The 23,531-nt window shown below is 38.7% G+C and overlaps 1 protein-coding gene across 7 annotated transcripts in view; it reads right to left on the bottom strand.

Annotated features, from left to right (window-relative positions):
• Positions 1–23,531, bottom strand: part of LOC128853691 (uncharacterized) — an 84,958-nt gene that overhangs the window by 57,826 nt on the left and 3,601 nt on the right. For all 7 annotated transcript variants that reach the window (XR_008452370.1, XR_008452369.1, XR_008452368.1 and 4 more), the window contains exons 3-16: positions 22,138–22,298; positions 20,652–20,722; positions 18,520–18,685; positions 17,584–17,721; positions 16,704–16,893; positions 15,414–15,541; positions 11,363–11,466; positions 9,685–9,850; positions 8,083–8,265; positions 7,424–7,576; positions 5,995–6,139; positions 2,890–3,048; positions 2,286–2,404; positions 917–1,198 (exon numbers count right to left, since the gene is read on the bottom strand). Coding sequence is in view for 4 of the 7 variants with exons in the window: in XM_054080222.1 (XP_053936197.1) it covers positions 917–1,198; positions 2,286–2,404; positions 2,890–3,048; positions 5,995–6,139; positions 7,424–7,576; positions 8,083–8,265; positions 9,685–9,850; positions 11,363–11,466; positions 15,414–15,541; positions 16,704–16,893; positions 17,584–17,721; positions 18,520–18,685; positions 20,652–20,722; positions 22,138–22,298 (2,165 nt within the window). In the remaining 3 variants the exon portion in view is untranslated. The remainder of the gene's footprint in view (positions 1–916; positions 1,199–2,285; positions 2,405–2,889; positions 3,049–5,994; positions 6,140–7,423; positions 7,577–8,082; positions 8,266–9,684; positions 9,851–11,362; positions 11,467–15,413; positions 15,542–16,703; positions 16,894–17,583; positions 17,722–18,519; positions 18,686–20,651; positions 20,723–22,137; positions 22,299–23,531) is intronic.

Genomic DNA, 23,531 nt, shown 5'->3' with positions numbered 1-23,531 from the left:
TGTCACTAGTAAATAGACATTAGGCTGCCTTTCATAAATATTTCAAGACCACTTAAGACCCTGCATTAGTACCCGTTCTTTCTGGCTAAACTTCAGCTCCACACCACACAAGCTGACTTTCACTGTGAACACAGGTAATGTCTGGTCCTAAGATGACTAGGCAAAAGAAGTATTGCAATACATGCCCACAAACAGATAAAGTTTTGAAAAATACAATCCCAATTAATACAATATTATGGGTGCCACGACTGCTAAATAAATTGCTAAGAAGTAAAAATTTTACTTTTTTCCTCTCTGTGAATCATTACAACAGTGACACAACATGAACATGAGCTTATGTTGTAAGAAGAAACTAAGAGAGTAAGTCCCAAGAAGAGAGATGGTCTAAGACAAAGTAAATAAATCATGGCCCCTGAGTTTTCCAGGTAATACATCAACAACTGAAGTCAATTCCCACAGATTTCTTGTTATACACACAGAACACAGCTCTCCAAATGTGGGGAAATTCACAAAGGGTCACTGTAACATCTGACATCAAACTGGGAAGTCGGATTGTAAACAGCGTGACTCAGGAAATTAACATCAAGCAGCTGTTTACAGTGTTGCAGAAGTCAGTAGACAAAGGAGATCAGTATAAAGAGGATCAGAGCTCAAAATAATGAGAGGAAGCCCAAAACACAGGCAACATATTCCCTTTGCACAGAGTCATTGTTTTGAGACAATAAAACAATACACAAAACTGAAGATCTGGCTCTCCGTTGCTTTACATTTTATGCAGTTGTTTACAGAAAGCTGAGCGCAACATGTTACATATGCCTCACGCAAAGGCGTCACAGCAGTTGTCCTACACTAGATGGGGCTCTAATTTTAACTGGGGGATGTAATTAATTTTTCCAAGATTTACAGAGCCAGTTACCTTTTTGACTAACTCACTCATCTTACTGTACTTTCTACCAGAACAATTCTGGTTAGCTTTTCTCAACTTCAGCTTGCTAGACTTGATCACAAGACGATCAGCAGGACTGTATCGTTTTGCGGTCAGCTTCCTCTGCTTGACTTTTCCTGTTGTTTCCACTGGGTTTTCCGACTCGTGGTTTCTTTCATTAGTGTTTGAAAAAATATAGTCACTGAGAGCAGTAGACTTCTGCCCAAAAATCTTCTGCATGAGATCTTCAGCATTCTCTACTCGTACACCAACCTAGGGGAAAGCAGTTAGTATTGAAAAGCCTGACAATGAGATGTATAACCCACCTCCAGTTTTATAGGCAGAAATTAAGAAAATACATCCACAAGCAATCTTCAGGTTTCCTGTACAAAGAAGGATTTTCCGCACAAGATCACAGTGGTCTACAAAGTTTAGTATCCTACCACATGCATTACCCAATACTAGATATTTCAGTATTACATCTTTCTAGTAAAAATTCTTTAGTTGATTATGCGAAGCTCAGTCCAAAAGGAAAATTCTTTTTTATTCGGTTACTGATTCATTACACCATGATGGGACAGTCCGAGCTATTTCTATTTTAGCATGTTACAAACAGTATTTTGGTCGGAAAACTGTGACACACACTTAATGCTCCTGGAATAAGACAGTGTTTGAAAGCTTGATTAATACAACTAAAATAGTATTACTAACATATATAAATCCAGGGTATAGGACACTGAAAAAAGTATTGCGTTCCCTTGCAAGTTTAAACTTGAGATCTGAAGGGTACATTAAATTCTCCCTTTCATATACACATTTTTGACTGCAATAAAGAGTCCATATGCAAAACATAGCTGTGTCATGGAGGCATAGCAGAGGCACAATTAAAGACGACGAAGTTGCAGGCAGGTAATCTAAATATTCCAAGCACTGGATGCTTAATGGGACTAAAATAGTGACTTCAGTTATGTATACATGACTCATGTCCTGTACTGAAGGAATGATAGACTCAAACCAACCCATTTTCCACTATAAGTCAACCAAAGGAATCTTACTATCCTAACCAGGAGCTAGAGCAGTGTCTCAGAAAGCACTGACTTTTATCTTTCATTTCAATCAACGACATGAGCTGAATATAACTCACTTGTCTTGTTTATAGCACTTACAGAGAAAAAGTGGGTTTATTATGATTAAGACGATTACACAAAGGAGTCATTGATCAGAGGCAACTTTCCTGCAGCAGTGAAAAGCATACCTTGCTAAAGGAACTGTAATGGGAAATAGAAAATATTTCTTTTTAATTCAATATACCATGTGTCCCTTGAAGAGGGAGATTAAAACAAAACAAAACATAACTTGCCTCCAGTAGATTTACAGCCTGCCCCATCAGGTGAACAGTCAAATTCGTCATGACTGATCGTGGTAGAAAAGATGCAGGAGAAAAGACCACTGATGCTTCCGTATTTGCACCTGCACCACCTGCAACAGAAAACATCAGATGTTCATCATGTGGAGATCACCTATTGTCATATACTCTGCACATCATTCTTTGGGAATAACAACTCTATTCATTAAGAAGATGGTGAATAAAATATTAAGTCAACAAGTGAAATTATTTAACTTTTTAGTATAGCAAAGACTTTAATGGACATTACTGAAAGCCTATTATCTGACTAAGAAAGGAATCTAAAGTTGACATTCACAGAAATATTTTAAGAAGTTCATTGGTTTTTCTCATTGTCTCCCACAAAAGGCAAAACTGCATGGTATCTGGCTTGCTGGAATTATGTTTGATATACTCAAATTAAGGTCAGAGCAGAATCATGCCTACATTTGCATATCCGGGTATTACTAAGTAATGAAAAATAAAATTCCCTACAGTAAGATGTAAAGGACCAGAGAAGCCATACGGGATTTTAATAAGCCACATGCTACAAAGCCTTAATTCCTAAGACTGCACATACCTGAGTGGAATGTGACATCATAATATGAGGAGTACTTCCATGTCTCTCCATCAAAATCTCTGCTAAGTATTTCATCAGGAATAGAATCTCGAAGGTACTCCTTCAATGGATCATCCGTCTCCAGGAGCTGAGAGAGATGACTCCAGACAAAGGAGCCCACTTAAATTAAACAAAGAAAAGCATTTGGAATGTCAAAAAAAATTTAAACAGTTTTAAAAACTGATACAGAGAGCCTTCTATTTTTTTATTTGTAGCAGAATTAACCCTAAACCATTCCCCTGACCACAACAGAATTAATTCATTTTCAGTACCAGTAAAATCAATCTGACACACCTATCATTACCATGGGCAACTTAATTAAATGCTGCCTTATTCTTTCCACAGCATGTGAGGGGATATGCACCCTCTAGTTTTATCTATACTTCTCAGTTAACCTAGGCAGGCAAGGAGGTAAGGTTAAGCTACTTATTTACTGTTTGCAAAGGATCTCCTACACTAAATTGAAAGGAATGATGCAAAAAAAAAAAAAAATACAACTGCTAACACAGATGTTAGAAGCAGGCTGTGCAGCTCATACAATATTGGACTATATCTGCCCGTTCTTCAAAGATGAAGAAGAATAATTCAACAGAATTATTTCAAAGATGGTTTTAAACATCAACTTTGACAGCAGCACTTGTTCTGTTCTTGAAAATCACTGACTCGCTGTACTGAAACAAAAAAATAAATATAAGTCTGGAATAGATGGCAAAACCATGAAAATCTTAAAATAGTTAAACACTATAAGCAGGAATAAGTAAAGCCTTCTAAAGGCAAGCAGTAAGGAACGTTAAATATAGAGAGGTCTATAAATCAGATAACCTACGTGAACACTAGCACCAATACTGGTGTACTTGTAAGAAAAAATGGGCAATAAAGTTTCTTTACATACAACAAACAAATCACTTTAATACAAAGAATGTTTCTATACTGTGCTATGTACATCAGTTACAAAAGCTCTTCCAAAACTCCCCCAAACGCACATACAGTTTTGCAGTTGTTATTCAGAATTAATATTTCTGCATTGCACTGTGCCGATTCATGGTTTGGCCCTGTATGCACTGCCTTGTAGGGGGCAAACATATGTATTCCATCTGTTCTGGAGTCTGGTTCTTAAACAGAGGGCTTTTCCCTCCTGAAGAGGAAAGGTACTAGGCTGTAGTGTGGAGACACTGAATACTGATATAAACACATTTTTTACAAAGAACTTTTTTTTTTACATTGCTTTTTCTGAACATGGCAAGTAAAAACTAAAATCTGCTCTATGCCTACAAAAGCATTTGTTAATCGAAAGTCTATTATATGAAATACTTAGGCGTTACATCAACCAAAGACAAAAGAAGGAACAAAATTCATGAGTAATGCATTACATTCCTTAAAACGTAAAACATTTTGGATGGAATTGTAGAGCTCTTTCATGAATCTGATCATTTATTTTTTCCACATGGAGCCACAGCGAGGAGAGTCACTTAGGGCGCACCTTGGCAGTATTTTGCAGGCTGATGTAATTTCTGTCTTTACACGAAACAGAGGGGAACAAGCCCCTCCAAACCCCATGCTACATTGTCAGGTGAATACAATGCTGAGCCTGAACTCATCATCGCTGCAGGATACACAGGTCTGGACATAACATCCTGATAAAATGGATATATGGCTTCAAGTTCAGAGCTGGCTAGGATCCAGACACAACAGAGTGCAGACAGTCTGCTTTCATCTGCCTGCAACCAACCTTGTGAATATCCCTTTCATGTTGGCTTCTTCTTGACAGATTTAAAAGCACAGGATTAGTCTAGAGATATGCTTTGTTGAATGTGGTAAAACAATTTAGATAAAAATCCCTCCTTCACCCAAAATATGGGATCAGGTTAAACATCTGTGTGCTTTGGTAATAAAGAACTGATAGGATTCAGTACTTCTATAGAACCTATGGTTTCATTTCATACCAGCACAAACAGCTTCTCCTTCAGATAAGCTACTTAAATAAACCAAGTATTTTTAAACATATGATAGAAGACTTCCTGCTTGGCATCAGTTCTCAGTTCAGTCTCTCATATCGCTAATCTGGCTCAGATCAGACAATAATTGATCACGGAGCCAAAGATGCAGGAAGTCTAAATGGGAACAAATTATCAATAATTAAGACATTATATTTATGCTAACCTTTTCCCCAAATGACTGCTACGCTGTTAGCCAGCTATTATCCATTTGGAGACAGGATTAACACCCCTCAGAAAATCCCTTTCACAACATTCATAACACAACATGTCCCAGTCCACACATTTTTCTTTTTTCCCATATTATAAACAGTTTCTCAATGCCATTTGTTTGCCATTAGATCCTCTGTTCTCAAACTGTGATCTTTAGAGGACTTTCAGTTGACCTGAAAAATTGCTTCTGGCACAGTGGTGAAGCACCTCCCACTAAGCCTTGATGCTAACTGCAGGAAGCCTTAAAGTTCCTACACATCTTAAATCATCTAAATAAAAATCAACATTCTGTTCTTTGCAGTTCAAATCCCCTTAGTTTCTCTCTAATGCTATCTTTAAAATACTGTAAAGAGGACAGTACAAAAGAAAGACCATGGTAGTGAGTCCTTATAATAAATACTTGGATTACATCAAGTAAATGAATAGTAGATGCAGAATTTAGAAGCATTAAAAATGGTAATTAAGAAATAGTTTACTTTATATCTGCAGCTTGCAGTATTTTTTTCTGCCACTTGCTTCTTTCTCAGCTCATCAAAATGTAATTTCCAGTTATGCATTTCTATTTCTAATGCACTAAGCATCAAAGTAGTGCATCTCCTTCTCAAGAGTATTCAGCCAACAAAATCTTGGCAGTAGAGGGAACTAATTTTCTGAAGAGTGACTACAGGCTATTGCTAAAATAACACTATCACATTTCTGATACAAAATGTGGTAATCCCACAAACTTTTAAAAATTACCTATGAAGTATTAAGATTAAATAAAAATTTATATACATTGATACCATTACACCTGTGAAGTAAACGTTACATTGAAGTATCATTTAGGAATGTGTAAGACTTCGGTAGTTGCTTGGCTAACCTTGACTGGATGTTTCTTTCAGCAAAGCCTTTTGTACTTGTTTAAATAACTCTTCATGCGGACATTTCATTGCTATATAATAAGCAGCAATCCTTATTTCTACATCTTCGCTGGTTGCTTCATAAAGCTGAACTAATACAGCATTCTAAGAGAAAAGGATAAAAAGATAACCAAAAAATAGAAAGAAAATTATGGTATTTACTCCTCTGAAACACCTCATATATGCACTTTCATGTATAGGTGGGTTTTCCTTTCTGAAAGAGATAGCTATTGCCTTAAACCTGACAATTTCACTTCATGCAACACATATACAAATTTATGTACATATTCTCTATACTTTTCCACAGATTTCCAGAACAAACTGTCATTATGACCTGAATCCTGCACCAACTAATTTATACAGCACTGTCCACAACACAGAGCCTCACTTGCTAGCATCACTGTGAATGACTGTTTTATTCCACCACAGGGGAGAGTTGTTCTATTATATTTCACACCTGTGTCACAGCTAATGCACAGACCACAGTGGCTACATTTTGGTTTACAGGCTATTAAGATCATTACTTCTGGTTTCAATAAAAGGGTAGGACTGTAACAAATTTATTCTGTTTGATACTTACCTGGTATCAACAAATATGAGTTGTTTGGTGAACTGCCAGGAATTAAGACATTAGTGACTGATACTGGTAAAATTTCTAGTAGCATTTAACACCCCCAGTCCAACACAGTTTAGCAGCTCATTTGCTAGACAATGATGGGTTGTATCACAACATATAGAGTTCATACTTTCAACAGGTCTTAAGAGGAAACACAGCTCCGTAATTACAGGTTACGCTGATCCATGCTGTGAGTAATTTTTAAAAAGCCACAGAAAACGCTTCTCCAAGTGCAACTCCATTTGGAATCTCTTGTTCTTCTGAAGCAGGATGGCCAGCTTTGCCGAGGCTAGAACTCATGGCTTTGCCATTCTTTTTAGTATCAAGTTATTTGAGATAATCAAGTTTTGTGTCTTCTATTAAACCATGAACAAAATGCTCTAACTATGACAGTGGATTCCCAGTCACAGCAAGCTTCTCACACTAACACTTAACATTTCGCAGAATGATAGAGTGGAACAAGACTAAAGGAAAAATCAAGTACCGTGGGTTTTCAGCCATAATCCACACAGACACAAGCCACCCAACTGAAGTAACTTTTAAGAAGGTATAAACCTGACCTCAGCCTCTGGCTGTGCTACCTCAACTATAGCAAAGCATAGTATGGGACCATTCACCAGGGTGATCCTACCAACCTCTCCAACAGCAAAGAAGCTCTGCTGAAAAACATGTCTACACTTGTTCCTTCTTTGCTTGCATATTTCATCACTACTCCTGGAAATCAAAACTCTGGGACAGCACCAGGAAGGCATCAGCCACCTGCTATCACTTACCCTGACAGAACAAGGAATGCGCCTGAAGGCCTGGATAGCAGCCAGGCGAATTTCGATCGGATTACTTTTCAGGGAAGCACACAAGCTCAAAACAGGAGCTAGAGAAGCTGCTGCCAGTCCTGCATTTCCAATGGCTTTTAACACCAGTTTCATCTGTAAATACAAAGCAGAACAGAATAAAAAGTTCTCCACGTGTTGTCAGCTGTACATGAAATTTCACTGCATTAACATTTTCGATGCAAAATTCTCTGTTTGAAATTATCACTAATCATTCTGGGGGTTTAGTGCAGCTCCCACTGTACCAGCTATACCTTGGCTTCAGCGTGAGGACAAGACTCATATGAATATTGATGGCTGTTCTAATGCCATGTAGCTTGTACGTAAAATCTGCCTTAGATCTGGTAGAAAACAAAAGCACTTTTAAAGAACTCCACTGCAATGGAAAAGCAGAAGTCATGGATTTGATGTACAGTAGAAGTTTTTCAAGTACTTTGATATTTTGTCCCTTTTGATGACAGACATTTTGACTTTTCAGTGAATCAACACAGGGTTCTGGACACAATAACCAATTTAAAATAATTTGTCAGCAGACAAGTTCTAGATCATGAAATGAATAGAAAAGTAAAGCACTATATCCTATGCTTCTGTATGACTGATACCTTGTTGAATTGTTCTGAATCTTGCACTGCACAGTTTTCTCCCAGAAATTTCCCAAGAGTCATAATCACATTCTGCACAGCAGGTACACCATCACAGGAGTCAACAACTGAACAAAATCTATGTAAGAGAGCAGTTACTCCCAAGAAGCAGCTCTGGCTTGCTCCTGGTGACTTTAGCAAAGGCTGCAAACAAGCACAAAGAGGACAGAGTGTTTCAGAAAAGTCATTCTCATGATTACTGCAACATAGAAAACACCATAGAAAATAAATGTATCCAAAAAATTAACATAGTAAAACCCAATCGCAACAGGTATATATTCAAACAGCCCAAACAAACAAACCAACAAAAAAGGACAAACCTGCAGGGGTATAGTTGAAATTTTTTTCACCTTTACGTACAAATATATGTGCTAAATTAATGTCAACATGGCCTCAATATTCTTCACAAGAAATCATACTCCTAGGAAAGAGTGTGAAAACAAACAATTTTCCAGAACCCTCAAAACAGTAAAACCCTCAAGTCCTACCTCAATACCTCCTGAGTTGTCAGTGCTTTTTGGTAAGTGATGGGCAGTTTACCCATTAATAGAATGAAAATTAGGCTTACTGTTCCAGAAACCTGCAAATTCCAAATTCTTGTAACCTCTGAAGTAAGTCTGTTACTGTCAAAAATCCTAGCATTTCAATTAATGTTTGTGAAGCCCAAATGAATTCAAGGTGAATTATCTCACATAAACGCTGTGGAAAGCGTGCTAACACAGAGAGCTGTTCTTTTCGTAATCTTGCTCAAACCCTGTACGATTGGGAACAGCAGGTTGCGATATACTCTGCAAGATTCTCCAGGGCTGATCAATAGTTCATCAGCACATAAGACAAACAGGCATAACATTTTACTTAATTATAAAATATTTTTAATGTAAGGCTTATTTAAGCTACAAGAGTGTCTGTGATTTCACCCCCTGCAACACCGCAGTTTCACAGAAAAAAAACCCACAAAGTCAGAAGTTGGATTTGCTAAAAATATGAAGGATTACGCTGTACAAACCCAGCAGAACAAAAGATCTTCAAAGAAAAAATGTACTGTAAAATGGAGCCAACATTACACTGTATACAATTAACTTAGTTAAGGAAAAATATCAAAAGGTCTAATAGCACTGAATACGCAAAGGACTGAAATGTCTCCAGGTACTAAATACAAAGCTTATAATAGACCAAACTGGAGAATAAAGGTCTCTATCCAAAGCAGGGAGCGGCTGCAAACAGCATCATTCTCTTTACACCTACCTGACCTTGACATTGAAAACTAATAGCTCAAACCAGTCTCTTGAATCCACAGAGTTTTAGGGGGTTGGTTTGTTTGGTTTTGGGTTTTTTTTTTTCTAAAATCTCTAGGCTACAAATGCAAATCAAGCTCCAGTGGCTAAACATGACTGTATCCTCTTCTCGAATCAAGATCAAAATAGCCTGTATTTTTACCATACAAATTATCTGGAGAGAGATTTGCATAAATCCGTGAAAAAAAGACTATTACTTTAAGATACAAAAAGTATGCGCCAGCTAGATTGATCATAAATTCAATAAGAAAAAATATCGTCCACTCACAGCAAGAGACTCAATCATGCCTAAGGTGGGTTTAGGAAAGAATGCAAATGACCAGAAAAAATATTCCACTTTGTCTTCCTCAAGTTCTCCAGAAGCTATAATTTCTTTCATCAGGACAACACATGCCTCTGTACCACAAGATGGGAGAGCATCTATTAGTGGCTGCCTGTAACACAAGAGAAAAGTACAGCAAATCTGAAATGACCAGAATGCAAAGAAGAATCAAACAACAAACACACTGAGTTTCACAGTAAATAAGAGTCTGCCAGCTTAGCAAATATCAGATTCCATAGAAATCAATATCATCTTTTGGTTTAGTGACCTTATGGAAATATGCCTCAACCAAGACGTGATGAAGTCAATTGGTGTCTCAGAATTGTACGCAACCAGGCTTTTAAGAAAATATTCATTTGCTTTTTCTAAAAATGAAGCCAGAACATATCCCAAGTTTGACTTCTAAAGACAGAGGCACCTTAAAGCATTGATTTTTTTATTATTAAGGTGGGTTTTCTCTTTCATTTCACCAATAAAAAAATGAAAACATTAAAATCAGCTGAATTGACTGGCTTTTACTTCTGCTTTTTTAGGCCTTATCTAAGTGGAAATAGACAATATGCATTTCAGCTCTTAAGAATCCCTCTGCAAACACTCTCTACCTACCCCCTATACTGGTGGATGGACACTTTTACATTTACTCCGAAGCAGTTAAACTAAGATGGGTAAAAGCACTTGTGTCAGAGAAAAAAGGCAGCTTGTATGGGATTCTTTTTAGCTCCTAAGTTAATAACGTTGTCCTGATTAAAATTACTTTGAAGTTAATATAGGAAAAGACAGAGTAGTTTGGATTACTTTCTAAAACTTAAGAATATTGGCATGACTATTTGTCTAAATAAACCTAAGCCAAAACAAAATTTGCCCCTTTTGCACAAAGTTCAGTTTAATATATTGTTACGAACATTAAATCTGGCATTAGATTAATTTCAAACAAACTGATTTAGATTAATTTCAAACAAACTGATTACATTTTGTACTGTAAACAAGTAAAAAACTTGTTTCTTTGTTTATACTTTTTGGAATATTGATTTCAGAGGCAGAAATGTATTGCTTTTAACAATATTGGATTAGTATTTCTGAATGTCTCAAAACACTGGATCAGAACTATTCCTGACTGCAAAGGAGTGGAACCCTCATCATTAAAGCAGCAGTTCAATGACGAGTGTAAACCACCCTGTGACCAGGCTGCTGCTAAAAGGTGCGCTTCCACCTGGCCCACACTCACAGCCTAACATTTGCCTTCCCTCCCCATGAGCACTAAGGGCACTCTGAAGGTACAGATCCAGGTAAGCTTTTTCATAACAAATGAAAGTAGATGCTTAAAACTAGAAGCACTGATTTCCGTCTAAGCCACAACTCAAATTTCCTGTTCACACCGTTTCTGCAATGGGAAGTCTGTATGCAGGAACAGGCATGGGACAGGAAAGTCTATCTTGTACCCATCATTCATTCACTAAGCAGAGAATATCAGCCTTCTGCCACATACGTAAGATCCGCATTGCACATTCTTCATTTGAAGTGCTACAAACCTAAACGCAACATTGATTTAAATCATTAACCTATTTTAAATACAAAACATTTCTTTCCTTTATATATTTTAATGCAATTACTAATGGGGCCTTACCAGTTGTCTCTGCATTTAAAGGAAGATCTTTGCCACAGCACTTTTAATGCCCCAACAGAAAGATGTTGAAGCTCAAACACAAGAGTCATGAAAAGGCCTGCAGCCTGTAAGAGAGCACAATAACAAATGCAGTATTAGAGCTGTGCAGAAACCAGCTTTAGAGAACACAGCACAAGAGACTTTGGGTTAGACCAGCAGAGTGTACGCTCTGTAACCCAGAGTGAAACCTCCTCCCTTCCCACTGTCCCTATCACTCTTTCTCTGCTGAGGAAGGAGGATCTTTTCTCCTTTTTTCAGATTATTTTCATCTGCACATACACTATTCATCACATTGTTACCTTGGACTTAGTAGGTTTTTGGGAAATGGTATTTTAAAGACTAAATAGCATGTAGACGTGTTCCTCTGAGACTTGATCCAAAGTTCAAGAAGGAACAAGGTCTCATTACTTGAAAATCACAATGTTATATACAGTAGCTTGTACATTCATTTTAACCTAACTTTATAAGGTACAAGTTTTAATCATGGTCCGTGTCATAAAGATGAACTTCAGTTCTTCATTCACTTCAGACGTGAAAGGCTTAGACACAGGACTGTGTCTAAGAAAACATTTTTCTTCATCTAGAAGTCATACAACTGAAGTCTAATTCCACTAAGTCACATTTCCAGAGGTCTGGGGAGAGACCTAATTGACTTCTTGACCTTCCTTCTAGGAGCTGCTTCCAAAAACCATGAAAAATTAGAATAACCCAGTGCCAGCATTTGATTTCAATTTAAGACTGCCAAGACATTTTCAGTAAAAAGAAGCTGTCTTTCAGTAAGAAGATGGAGAAATTTCTTGCCATGTTGTTTGACAGGCTAAGAGCATAATTTGTTAGATCCAGAATAACACTGTTTACATTTTTGTTCTTTTGGGACTTCTTTTCTTTTTAGCAATATCATATTAATTTCAACAAATTGAAATTTATTCTCATACAAGAAGCTCTACCTGGGTATTAATTGCAATAACATTTATGATTCCATAGCTAACATGCAGTTAGACCACATGTATTCCACTTCATTGCATTCCACCCCATTCCATCATCCCTTTTAAGATCTATACTAAGAAGACATTACCAAACCCTGAATGCTAATGAGCTACTGAAACAGATTACATTTCATGGTCTACAAAATATTCAGAGAACCATACTTAATGAAGTTCCTCAAAAGCATTTGTAAAACACAGACCTTTCATGCAGTTTTACACAGGCAAATACAGTACAGGCAGCATGACCAGTGAGCTGGGGAGCCCTGCAGATGCCACCACAAGGAGCTGTGTGTGCAGCTGCTGATAAGCTCAGATGCTCATCAGCTGGAGGCCACAGCACAGGTCAAGATAAAATTTCCAGACTGGTGTATTTCCAGGTGATATAATTTTAGACTGTAGGCTGACTTCATTCTGCTTCACACCTGCTGACTAGAAAAGCTCCTATCTAATAACTCAGTTTCACAGAGGAACACCTATTTTTACTTCTTAATAATAAAGCAGAGGACTTCACTTCCTGGAAGAGTTGTTACCTTTATAGTCATACAGAAAAAGAACACTTGCATTTGAAAAAGCAAATTCATCCATGTAACTACAGCACCTTAATTTATGCTGATAATCAGAATCTCTTCCTTACCTGGGAAATACTCTGTTATACTCTTTAGACACAAAAGTTAGAAACATAGAAATCCTAACACCCAACTAGGTGGTAACTAGCAATTAGAATGCTTTATGAGAAAAACAAATGGCCCTCTTATGGGTCAGATTGGGGTACAGGAGTCGCGCAGAGTGAATCTAACATGCTCTTGTCCACAGTGCTTAATGTATACATGGCCACATTCACTAGAGCTACTAATCCAGCATCAAAATCCAGACAGCAAACGTCAGTGTGGCCCCCAGCAGAAGCTGTGTGACAGGCTTCCTTCTCTCAAGTGAGGGTCCCTTCTCCCCAGACCTTTGACCACTCTTTGTCAGTATGCAGCTTGTTCACTTAATGGTCCATTAGTTAATCTACATCTACATTGAAATTCAACCTTGTCTCATAAGAGCATTAAAAAAAACAACAAACAACTTTGGTTCCTTGAAAATGACACAGTCTCCACCCCCATTTTCTCATCCCTTCACTGTCTTCCCTGGAGTTGGGGATTTTCCCTTCCATTTATTCTTGGTTTTGTGTCCTGAAAGAAATGCATAATCTCACATCATTCAGAGTCAAACAATAAGGGGACAAACAAGCTATACATGAATAACAGAGGCGCCGTTTCCCAAGAAACGCCATGGGCATTCCCATAACTTCTTTCCTGGACCAAAGGACATTTTATCAGTCAGAATGAGGGATAATAAAGATCCCCTTTGAAATGCCTTGTCACGCAGAAGGAACACCCTGAAACAGTGAAAATGGCTAACAAGGAATCTAACCCTGTGCTGGGACAGGCATATGATGAATAATTCATCTCTTTTCGGCAGTGGCACAGACAGCAGCCACTTGTACTAAGCTTAGCAATTCACAAAACAGATTTCCCACACATGAAGCCAGTGGGCCTCTTTGGAGACAGAAGTGGCATCCCACTGTTACTGGGAAAAATCATCTACCATTCTTTCAAAGGCACTGAATTATGGCTGTTCAAAAGAAGGTGGGGTTTAGACAAAGTTTCTCAGGTCCACTGCAGTAATTTCTTTTTTTAACATTTTTCAAGCAGTATGTAGCCCTCTGGTCTGTTCCTAAATGCCATTACATACTGTCCTTACATGAAAGCCACAAAGAATTAAGCATCAGTATACTCAAGGAGGCTGCTTTTATTCTATATTATCAAGAATCAGTAGAATCATTACATTGATGGCTCTGTTTGCTCTCTAGAGCTCGAATCTTCTTAGCATGCTGCTAAAAAAGATGACAGCCTTGCTTATAATTGAGAGAGAAATCTGTTCCATATACCACTACCCTTATAGGCCACCTGCTGCTTCCTCCTCTACCCTGTGTGAAGGTCTTTGTCAGGCTGTGATACCAGGTCAGACTATGATCATCATTTAATAAGCTGGGAGTAACTGCTAGGGTTGTAATTAACCATAGCTGACTGAATTTGCTCGCTTCAGTTGTTGTGACTGTGATTCTTCTCCACACTGTGCCTGAAGTCTCATAGCATATTACACAAGCGCTTACTTGAGCTCATTAATCACAGCTAAAGCTAACATAAAGGTGAATATACATAGCACATTAATTTCTCAACAGGCACCACTGGCCTGCAGAGTTGTAATCCATCAGCACACTCTTCTCCAGTCCCTGCAAAGCCTGTACTCTATCACCCACTACCTGTGTCCCCCCCAGGGAAGAGAAAGGCAGAACTTTTGTTCTTTAACATGGGACTTAAACCTAGATAAAGGAAGGTGAAGTGACTTCTCCTAGGCTGGGTCTGAAACTTTTTGTTAACATCACTGTACCTAAATGTATTTCCAGGAGAGATCACAATCCCACTGCAGAAGAAATAACCTTGCTCCAAAGCATAAGCAATCTAACAAGACAAGAACATCAGAGTACAGGGAACAGGAATATATCAGGAATGAGCTGACTAAACTCACCAGTGGCAAATTCATGGAAGTACAAAGGCCCAGTTCAGTGTTTAACCCATTAGACCATGCTTGTTTTCTAGTAATATCCTGACCATGAATGACTTAAACAAGAAGTGTGTTCTTCTGTTTTCAAATTTACCCTTTTCCCACATTGTTCTATATAGGAACTTCATGAGTAGCAAGAACTGCTCCACCTGGAGGATAATGGGATATGAAGTGCCCTCTCTTTTTGGTCATTCTATTCAGTTCATCACAGGTCAGCAATGATTAAGCACCATCACCTGTTGATCCTTCTGCGTTGTATATAACAGGTGTTCTTGATAATCTCCAAATTTTACAGAAGATGGGGATCTTCATTTCACAGATAGTGACAAACAATAACTGATCCAGCTGCTGTGCAGGAGAACTCACACACTATAAAGGGCCTTACAAATAAACAGAGGTTATGCGTGATAGCTTACCTCAAAACTCGCACTCTGTGCTAAGCAAAGCTTCCACAACAGTTCAGTCACTTCCTCTCCAGTGACTTCCCTCTCAGTTTCTTCCCTTTCATAGAGCATGCCGGTCACATACAGATCCTCGGAGTCCACTGGAAAGACGTAAGGAAAAATTAGATATGTCTCTAGTCTCAGTAAAGCCAAGGGATGAATATGAATGCATGCAGTCAGGTCGAATTTAAGTACGGAACAGAACAAATGCCTAAAGACAAGTGTGACCTGAAAGAGTCAGAGAAACAGGATAAATAAGATATACATGAAAAAGAGTCCCACTTTCCATCAATATGCCTCTTACAATGGCCTTGCTATTTCACATTCACCACCCTTTCCAATTTTATCTAATCACTTGCACCACACTTCAACCTCTCAAAAACTCAATAGGAGATCTAGGTGCCAAGAAAAACAAGTGGCTTGGCTCTCAACCTCTTCCTGCGATAGAATCTTGTCATCATACATGAGGATAAATATACACAAAATGTCCTGGAAACCTGGATTTTCCTTTTGCAATATAAAATATTTAGAAGCAGACAGAAAAAAAAAAAACCATTTCTCAACACTTGGAGCTCAGATTTAAAATCTTCCCTCAGGCAAGCCTCCCATTGACTTCAGTAGAATCATTCTAAGGAGAATTATAGAATCATAGAATGGTTTGGTTTGGAAGGGACCTTAAAGCCCATCCAGTTCCAATCCCCTGGATCAGGGCCCAAGGCCCATCCAACCTGGCCTTGAACATCCTCACGGATGGGGCAGCCACAGCTTCCCTGGGCAGCCTGTGCCAGTGCCTCACCACTCTCATAGTGAAGAACTTCCACCACTCTCACCATGAAGAGCTTCTTCCTAAGCACACAGAGCAAAGGAGCAAAACTGAAACAGTTCTCAGACACAGCATGTCCTTAGTTCCATTGGGACTCGCAATTATTTAGGCTCCATTTGTACACAAAGTAAGAATTGTCCACAGACACAGGAAGGCTGGTGCTCTTAGTACGAGGAGGCAAGGTCTGTAAAGTAGGTAAAAAGGAGCTGGCCATTACAGAAGTCCACCACTTTTGAAGGTGCACCCAGTTTTGTTATAGCAGGCCCCAACTCTATAGAACAGGTAGCTCTCAGCAGCCCAGCCTGTAATAACATCCACTTTCACACAGTTTAATACTTTAAAGGACATAACATAGGCAAAGAGTTCTCACAGGGAAGACATAGGCCCAAGATTTTTCTAGGAAATAAATTTACTTTGTTTTAGCAGAAACATGATGATACCTTTCGTGTATAGTGTCTCTGTTTCAATTTGAAAGAGTTTCAGCAAAGACTGTGTCTGTGTCGCTGCCCCGCTGTCCTTCTTAGAGGACAGTGTAACAAGGTTGGACTCAGTACATTTGGCCTCTGCCAGGACTCCATCCTTTATGCTCTGAACACATTCCAGTTTGGAGGACAGGAACTGATGCTCAGACTGAAAAGAACAAATACTTCAGATAAAGTCTTGAAGACCTATGTCAGCCTGCCCTATCTTTTCTCGCCCAACTTCACAGAGAATTCCAGTTCTGTGACACAGTGTGTAGTCTCTTGCCTAGACCTTAGATAGTGCTCAGCCTGTAGAGGTTAATACGCTTTTTATTTTCTGTCTAATTTTTCACTGAAATGCAGCTGCTACTAGCTTCCAGTGTCAAATGGTCTCAATTGACTATATTTGCCGTGAACAGTGGAAGCTGTAAGTCTGGCTTTTAGAAATTTTCTATCTTTCCAAAATTTTCTGCAAATAACAACATCCTTTGCATAATGTTTTTTTCTTATCCACATCTCTCTATCCTTCTCTTTCACACTCTACTTTCAGTTTACCACTATAAGTATAATGTATATTAATGACAGCATTTAATCCAGGCACCTAACAACCTCTTGCATTTATACTATAAAGTTTATCAGCGGCAATGCAAATTTGCACTAAAAACAAATTCAGTGAATAACATGCATTACAGGGACAATAATATTCATTGTTTCTTTGCTAAGGATTCAAGTTTGAGCAGACACACACAACTATAGCTGTACATAAATGACTAATCAAAAATGTTTTCATTTACGTTATCATGCTTCGAAGAAATTAAAAGGTCCTGTGGAAGAATCAGTGTAATTCCCCAAGACTTACCGACACATAAGGAAGAACAACAGACTGCACAGAAGTAAAACCAGAATACCGATGAGAGCAGAGATTTAAGTCCTTCGTCTTGACAAGACTAGGACCTCTTCGCTGATACCTGGTTGGGCATATTCCCAGGACATCCACCTAGGAACAAATGTACAGTGTTGAGTCATACATGCACATACACAATACAAGCAGGTATTCTGGGTTATTACAATTAATTTTAATAATTTCTTTGCTGTAATAACATTACAACAGAGATCTATATTCTCCCTTGCAGCTCACTGGCTTTGCCACAAAAGCTATGGAAAGGTAAATCATTTTAGAGACTTTGGTCAAACTTTACAATAACCTGAGTTTGTTGATTTGTTTAACTTCATTGAGAATGATGCAGTGTACATCATGCTGAAGGTCAGTCTAGAGACTGCTGCGCACAACGGAAGAATGCAGCCATTGAGGCACCTCAGCTGCACACATGCAAACACATGGGTGACAGTTGGGCACTCCGGACCATTGTTTCTGTGCAATGCAGCAGAACTTGAGCTGAAGTATTCAAAAAAAATTGCAAAGACCTCTGAGAAACTTGATCTGAAAGCCTCCTGAAATTAATGAGGAAAGACATGATGAATTATCGTGAATAATGAGTATTGTATTTTCCCCAGAGAACAGATAAAGCATGAGCTCTGGTGTTACAACTTCTCAGATAACTCTGCAATACACAGCTTTTCCTCAGGTAACCAAGTAGTGGATTCCAGCCCTCAATAAGAATGCAAATTATAGGTAATTTCTTGACATTCACTACAAAAAGCAACCAGATGACCACCACTGGTGGCTGATCAGTCATGAAGTGGCAAACCCCTTCATTTATTTATAACGGGAATAGACCTAACACACACAACAGCTAAGAGACAACCAAAAGCATGACTCTACCAACGGTCTCACCTCTTCAACTACTGCAGTAGCAGCGGACACTTGTGATGTCTGCATGACACTGAGAATGCCTCGCTTTACATTCAGTGCCCAGGTCTTTTCACCACTCACAGGACAGAGCTTCAGAACTTTCCCATCATGGAAAGAAAAATGAAGAGGATGCCGTTCCAGTATTTCCCTGCAATTAAATAATTTATAGTTTCTTGCTTCAAACAGTGGCTGCAAGTCAGTTTATGACATCAGACTCAGATTTTATGAACAAATCTGTTTTATTCTGTATCTCCATTCTTTATAGCAAGCCTCTATTCTTTATGAATTCACCCTGACTTTAAGAGCCCTTAAAAAAAACCCGAACAACTAAACAAGAAAACCCCCCAAATTGTCAAGGTAATCACAGCATCTTCAACATAACTGTAACACTTCGTAAAAACAACTCCTAGTAAATTCTTTACAAGCAATTATACTCAATGGTAACAGTTCTCCTTTAATGTAAGACAGAAAATCCATTTTATGATTCAGGGTACCTTTAGCACTGGTAAGCATGTCTCAATTCCAAAGTAACTGCATGTTTCTCTTCAGCTGTGATACACACAAGGATAACTGCTCTCCAACCAACCCATCACCCCATATCTTACTGCTCTGCTAGGTGTTAACGTGGGCTCTGTCCCACAGTTGTGCCCCAGTCTCTGTTGTCAGTCTGCCCCCGATTGCTTTTGCTATCCCAGAATACAGTGTTCTTTACTTTTGCAGGAGATCAATTTTAACATTGATTTTCACTCATAATATCAAGTACTTTAATTACATATTTCCCTTCTAAGTGGCGAAATATAAGTTATGCAAAAGAAGGATTCTATAGTAGCCCAATGATCAACTTCTATACACCCTATCTGCATGTCAGCTGTGGAACTAAATGTTCATCTAATTAACCATGTCACAAAGACAATGCACGAGAAAAACTCTAAATGCATTAACATCTGGATAAAATCTTTCCAGGAGAAGAGACTGTGCACTTGTTATAAGGGTTTCTAAACTCGTACACAACTGTGGTGGCTTTTGCTGCTATCTGTGGAAACTGCATGCATGCTCAGAGGACAAGCTGAACCACTGTATATTCACAATAGGCTGAGACAAATGCTAATAAGGTTCACTCATCTGAATAATTATTTTCAATAGCCAAGCTTCACGGGATGCTTTCTATGCTACCTGTATTTTTTGACTTCTCTGCAAAGAAACAGCTCTTACCTCTATGAAAATCCTACAAATAGCTTCTCGGAAGAAGATTTGCCTGTATTCCAATTCCAACTCTGATACTACTACACGTACTGTGGAACACAAGGCTCTCCTTGATGAATGTAAAAAGCAATGCATTTACTCCAAACCTGCTCTTTTTGACTCTTTGAATTGAGTCAATTACTTCAGTTCTCAGTGTTGTTTAAAGGCTGAGAATCTAAGTGCAGGACAAAAAGAAGATTATAAGGCTGAGCATAATCAGGCAACAGAATTGATTTTTTCGACCACACAAAAAGCATCAGCCTTCTGGGAAACTAACAGACCTCCACAGTTTGAAGAGACTTTTTTGTAAAGGCATCTTCACTAGATTCTGCACTTTTGCAAGCCAGAGTGAAACACAGTGACATACGTTATGAATGAGCTACTAAAAGCAAAAACTTAAAAAGGAAGAAAATGGCATTACATGAATAAATGCAGTTTAAATACTGCGGAGGAGAAAAACCTCAGCATTTTTCATCGCTGCAATCCTCTAAATCAAGCACTTCTGAAATGTACTTCAAAACTCAAGAGTTTGTACAAGTAACAACTGCAACTCAGAGAACTAGAGAGTGATCTATGCCAGCTAGAGGCCTGACAATTTGTACCCAGAATAATTTGTCTACTCTCCAAATGTTTTTACATAAAAAGGGACGAGAACTAGGTTTAAAAAACTCTTTTTGGACCAAATGCCTCTCATTTTGCTGATGGTGCTTAAATCTTGATTCTTGCTTATTCAAACAAAAAAACCCAAACCAAACACAATACAGGCCAAACTAAAACTGATGAGGGTGTGAAACAGAGTGATCAATGTCCAGTCAAGCTGCTGTTAAGCCATACAGCTTCAGAATAGCCCCAAGAAGAAGAAGTTTTTCTACCTTAGACTGTCTATTTCCTTCAGAGTCTCCTCTCTGGATGCAAGATGTTTCTTAATCTGTACATCTTCTACCTAGGAATAAAGATTAGAGAGCAACAAATATCATTGTCAATAGGAACTTGTGGACTTCAGTCACGTAAGGATATCTACATAAATGTCATAGACTATGAAAAGAGGCTTAGCGCTGCAAGCAACACAACTGCAGTAGCCACATCTTCAGGTTGCATATCTGAGATGGCTTCCAGAAATTTCTTCTACAAAGATGTTTCTCTCACTATTAAATGCATTTCATATGGCACTATTATATCCCTTTCATTTTCAAGCCAGAAGCAATCACCTACTCCTGGGTAAAGTAGAAGCCTGGACAAATATAAGTCCTCTCTATTCTTGTTGAGAAGCAAATTTACTACCCATCTCCGTTGACTCTTGAGACCATACCTGGTAAAGTTCTCTATATACAGTAGCCATTTCATAGCTCTTTTTACCGAACTCAGAGGAGAAAATGTATACTTAAGTTTGTAATGGAATTCCCTAAAATACTTGCAGTTTTGCTGGTTGTGGTAAGGAAGAACAGTTCTCAAACAGTAGATCAAAAATGGTGGCTTTCTGACCCATTTTAAGTACAGCAGAGACTGCAACTGTTAGTAATTTTTTATCTTAATATCATCTACTTTTTATCTTTTATAAAAACAAGCACTCAACTACGTATTGTTTTGCATGTCTTAGGAGGCCTCAAAGTAAGATAAAGAGCTAGAAGTTAGGGAATCCAGCCACTGATACTGCAAGACAGAAGAGAGTGATTCAATCTGAAGACAGTACCCAAATTCTCCTTTTTCATGTAAAGTCACAGGATCACTGACCAGTTAATTTAATCCATATGGCCATATTAGGGCAGGGATAACTATCCTATTCTTCTTCAGCCTCGTGTATGTGTATATAGTACACACATGTCAACCCCCTGCAGAACTCATGAATTATCCTCTCTGTTAACCTGAAGGAAAACCAAGGCAGACAAGAGAAGTTTATTTTCCATGCTCCCTCTGTTAAAGCACTGTTCTCAAACTGCCCTACCACAGGGCTGACCCCAGGAAAAGGTTCATAATTTTAAACTTGTCTGTTGCTCTTCTCACTGTGAGAGAAATCTCCTGTAGAGATCTGTGAAGTGTGTTCCAAGACTGAATTTTACTCTGGGCCAGGACTGGCACCAACCCAGTACATCATATATACACCTCAAGTTCTCTGAAACAGTCATGCTGCTTCGGAAAGAAAACAATTATTTGTTTAATCTGCCCTTTAAAACTGGCAAATACTTATCTGAAGCCACGTCGCATCAAAGCAATTCTGCAACTCTAATTATGAGATCCAGAATTGAACTGGCTTTTAATTACAAGAAAAACAAATGTTTTAAACATAGCAGTAATCCCAAAGAAAGCTCCAGTTCCACGTCAGCACATCCCAATCACTCAAATGATTATAACAATACTCACTTTCAAAACCATCTGGCAATTCCCCAGTACCTCAATGATCACTGTGCTCTCCAGAAAGATGCCACTGTTTTTGTAAATACTTTCCCGCAGGAAAGTGCTGGTGACTGTTGAATACCTGTAGCTGTATCTACCTATCTTGGGGAAGTACGATGCACCGTGTCCTAGGAAACAAACGTAAAATAGGTTTTTTTAGTCTATTAGGATCCCCTCTCCCCCTATTTTTTCCTACTTTTTAATCTTTTGGACACTGAAATCAGCTAAACAAGGGGCCGAATATTCAGAATGTTCCCTTCCCACTTGGACCTACAATTGAAAGAAGTTGGTTTCTGAAAACACCCTGCATGTCAGTGATAGCTCCTGTGTGGAGGGTGAAAAGAATTTCCCTCTCTCCTACGCACATAACCTCACAATTTCCAATGAGGCAGGAACCTAACTGCCAAGAGCAGAAAAGGGATGCAATGCATTTACAGCATGATGCTCTTCTGACACCTTTCAGAGAACAGCAAAGCAGGACCTTTGCAACAGCAAGAGGAAAAAGATCTGCTGATGCATTCAGTGCTTTACATGCCCATGCTGCGAGTTACACATATGATGTGTAAACTAAATGATGTGGTTAAGTAAGGACTTTGGTTCTGAAAGCCTGCCTGAAAAGGCAGACTTTCCCTGCTAAGGAAAAGAAAGCATGGGAAGATAAAGAGTATTAATATGTGTATGAAGACATTGTAATGACTGAGCAAGTGTCCATGGGTAGAACTGTCTTCTAGTGACTATGTCAGACACCCTCTGGGGTGCTATATAGTCTCTGTCTTCCTCTAATCAAAGCAGGTTTTCTTCTTGACCAGATTAGAAGAATTAACTCTGAAAGGATGAGAAGATCAGAGCCATAATACCTTCAATGTCACACATTTTGGTGGCTGTGGTGCGTGAGATTGTAACAAATACAGCATCCCGAAAGGTAAGACATCATGGTATGACCTTAACTGGGACCACTGAAGTGCAGAAGAGGAAAAATTCAAAGAAAATACCCTCCTCCGTCCTTCAGGTTAAGGAGATACTATCTAGGAAAAATGACCACAGTGGCTCCCATAATATAGACCTTCTTTTTCTCTGCCTCAAGGGCACTGCAACACTTGGGCATTTCCAAAGGCAAAGCCAGACAGAGATGGAGTAATGTTGAACAGAGAGTCTCTGGGCCACATTGTCTGAGTATGCACCTAAGAGGCCAGGGCAAGACCTCCTTGGGAGCAGAACACCCATGTGCTCCCCCTTTGCTGTTACACTGTAAAGCACTTTCACACATTCAATTACCCGCTGTGAGTGTAAATAAGCATAAATTACAAACTACACCTCAAACCACTCAACCAAGCCTTTCCAGGTCAGTTCAGTATCCTATC

The sequence above is a fragment of the Cuculus canorus genome, chromosome 15, assembly GCF_017976375.1.
Source record: "Cuculus canorus isolate bCucCan1 chromosome 15, bCucCan1.pri, whole genome shotgun sequence".
NCBI classification, from domain to species: Eukaryota; Metazoa; Chordata; class Aves; order Cuculiformes; family Cuculidae; genus Cuculus; species Cuculus canorus.
This window is presented reverse-complemented; position numbering and strand designations above follow the sequence as displayed.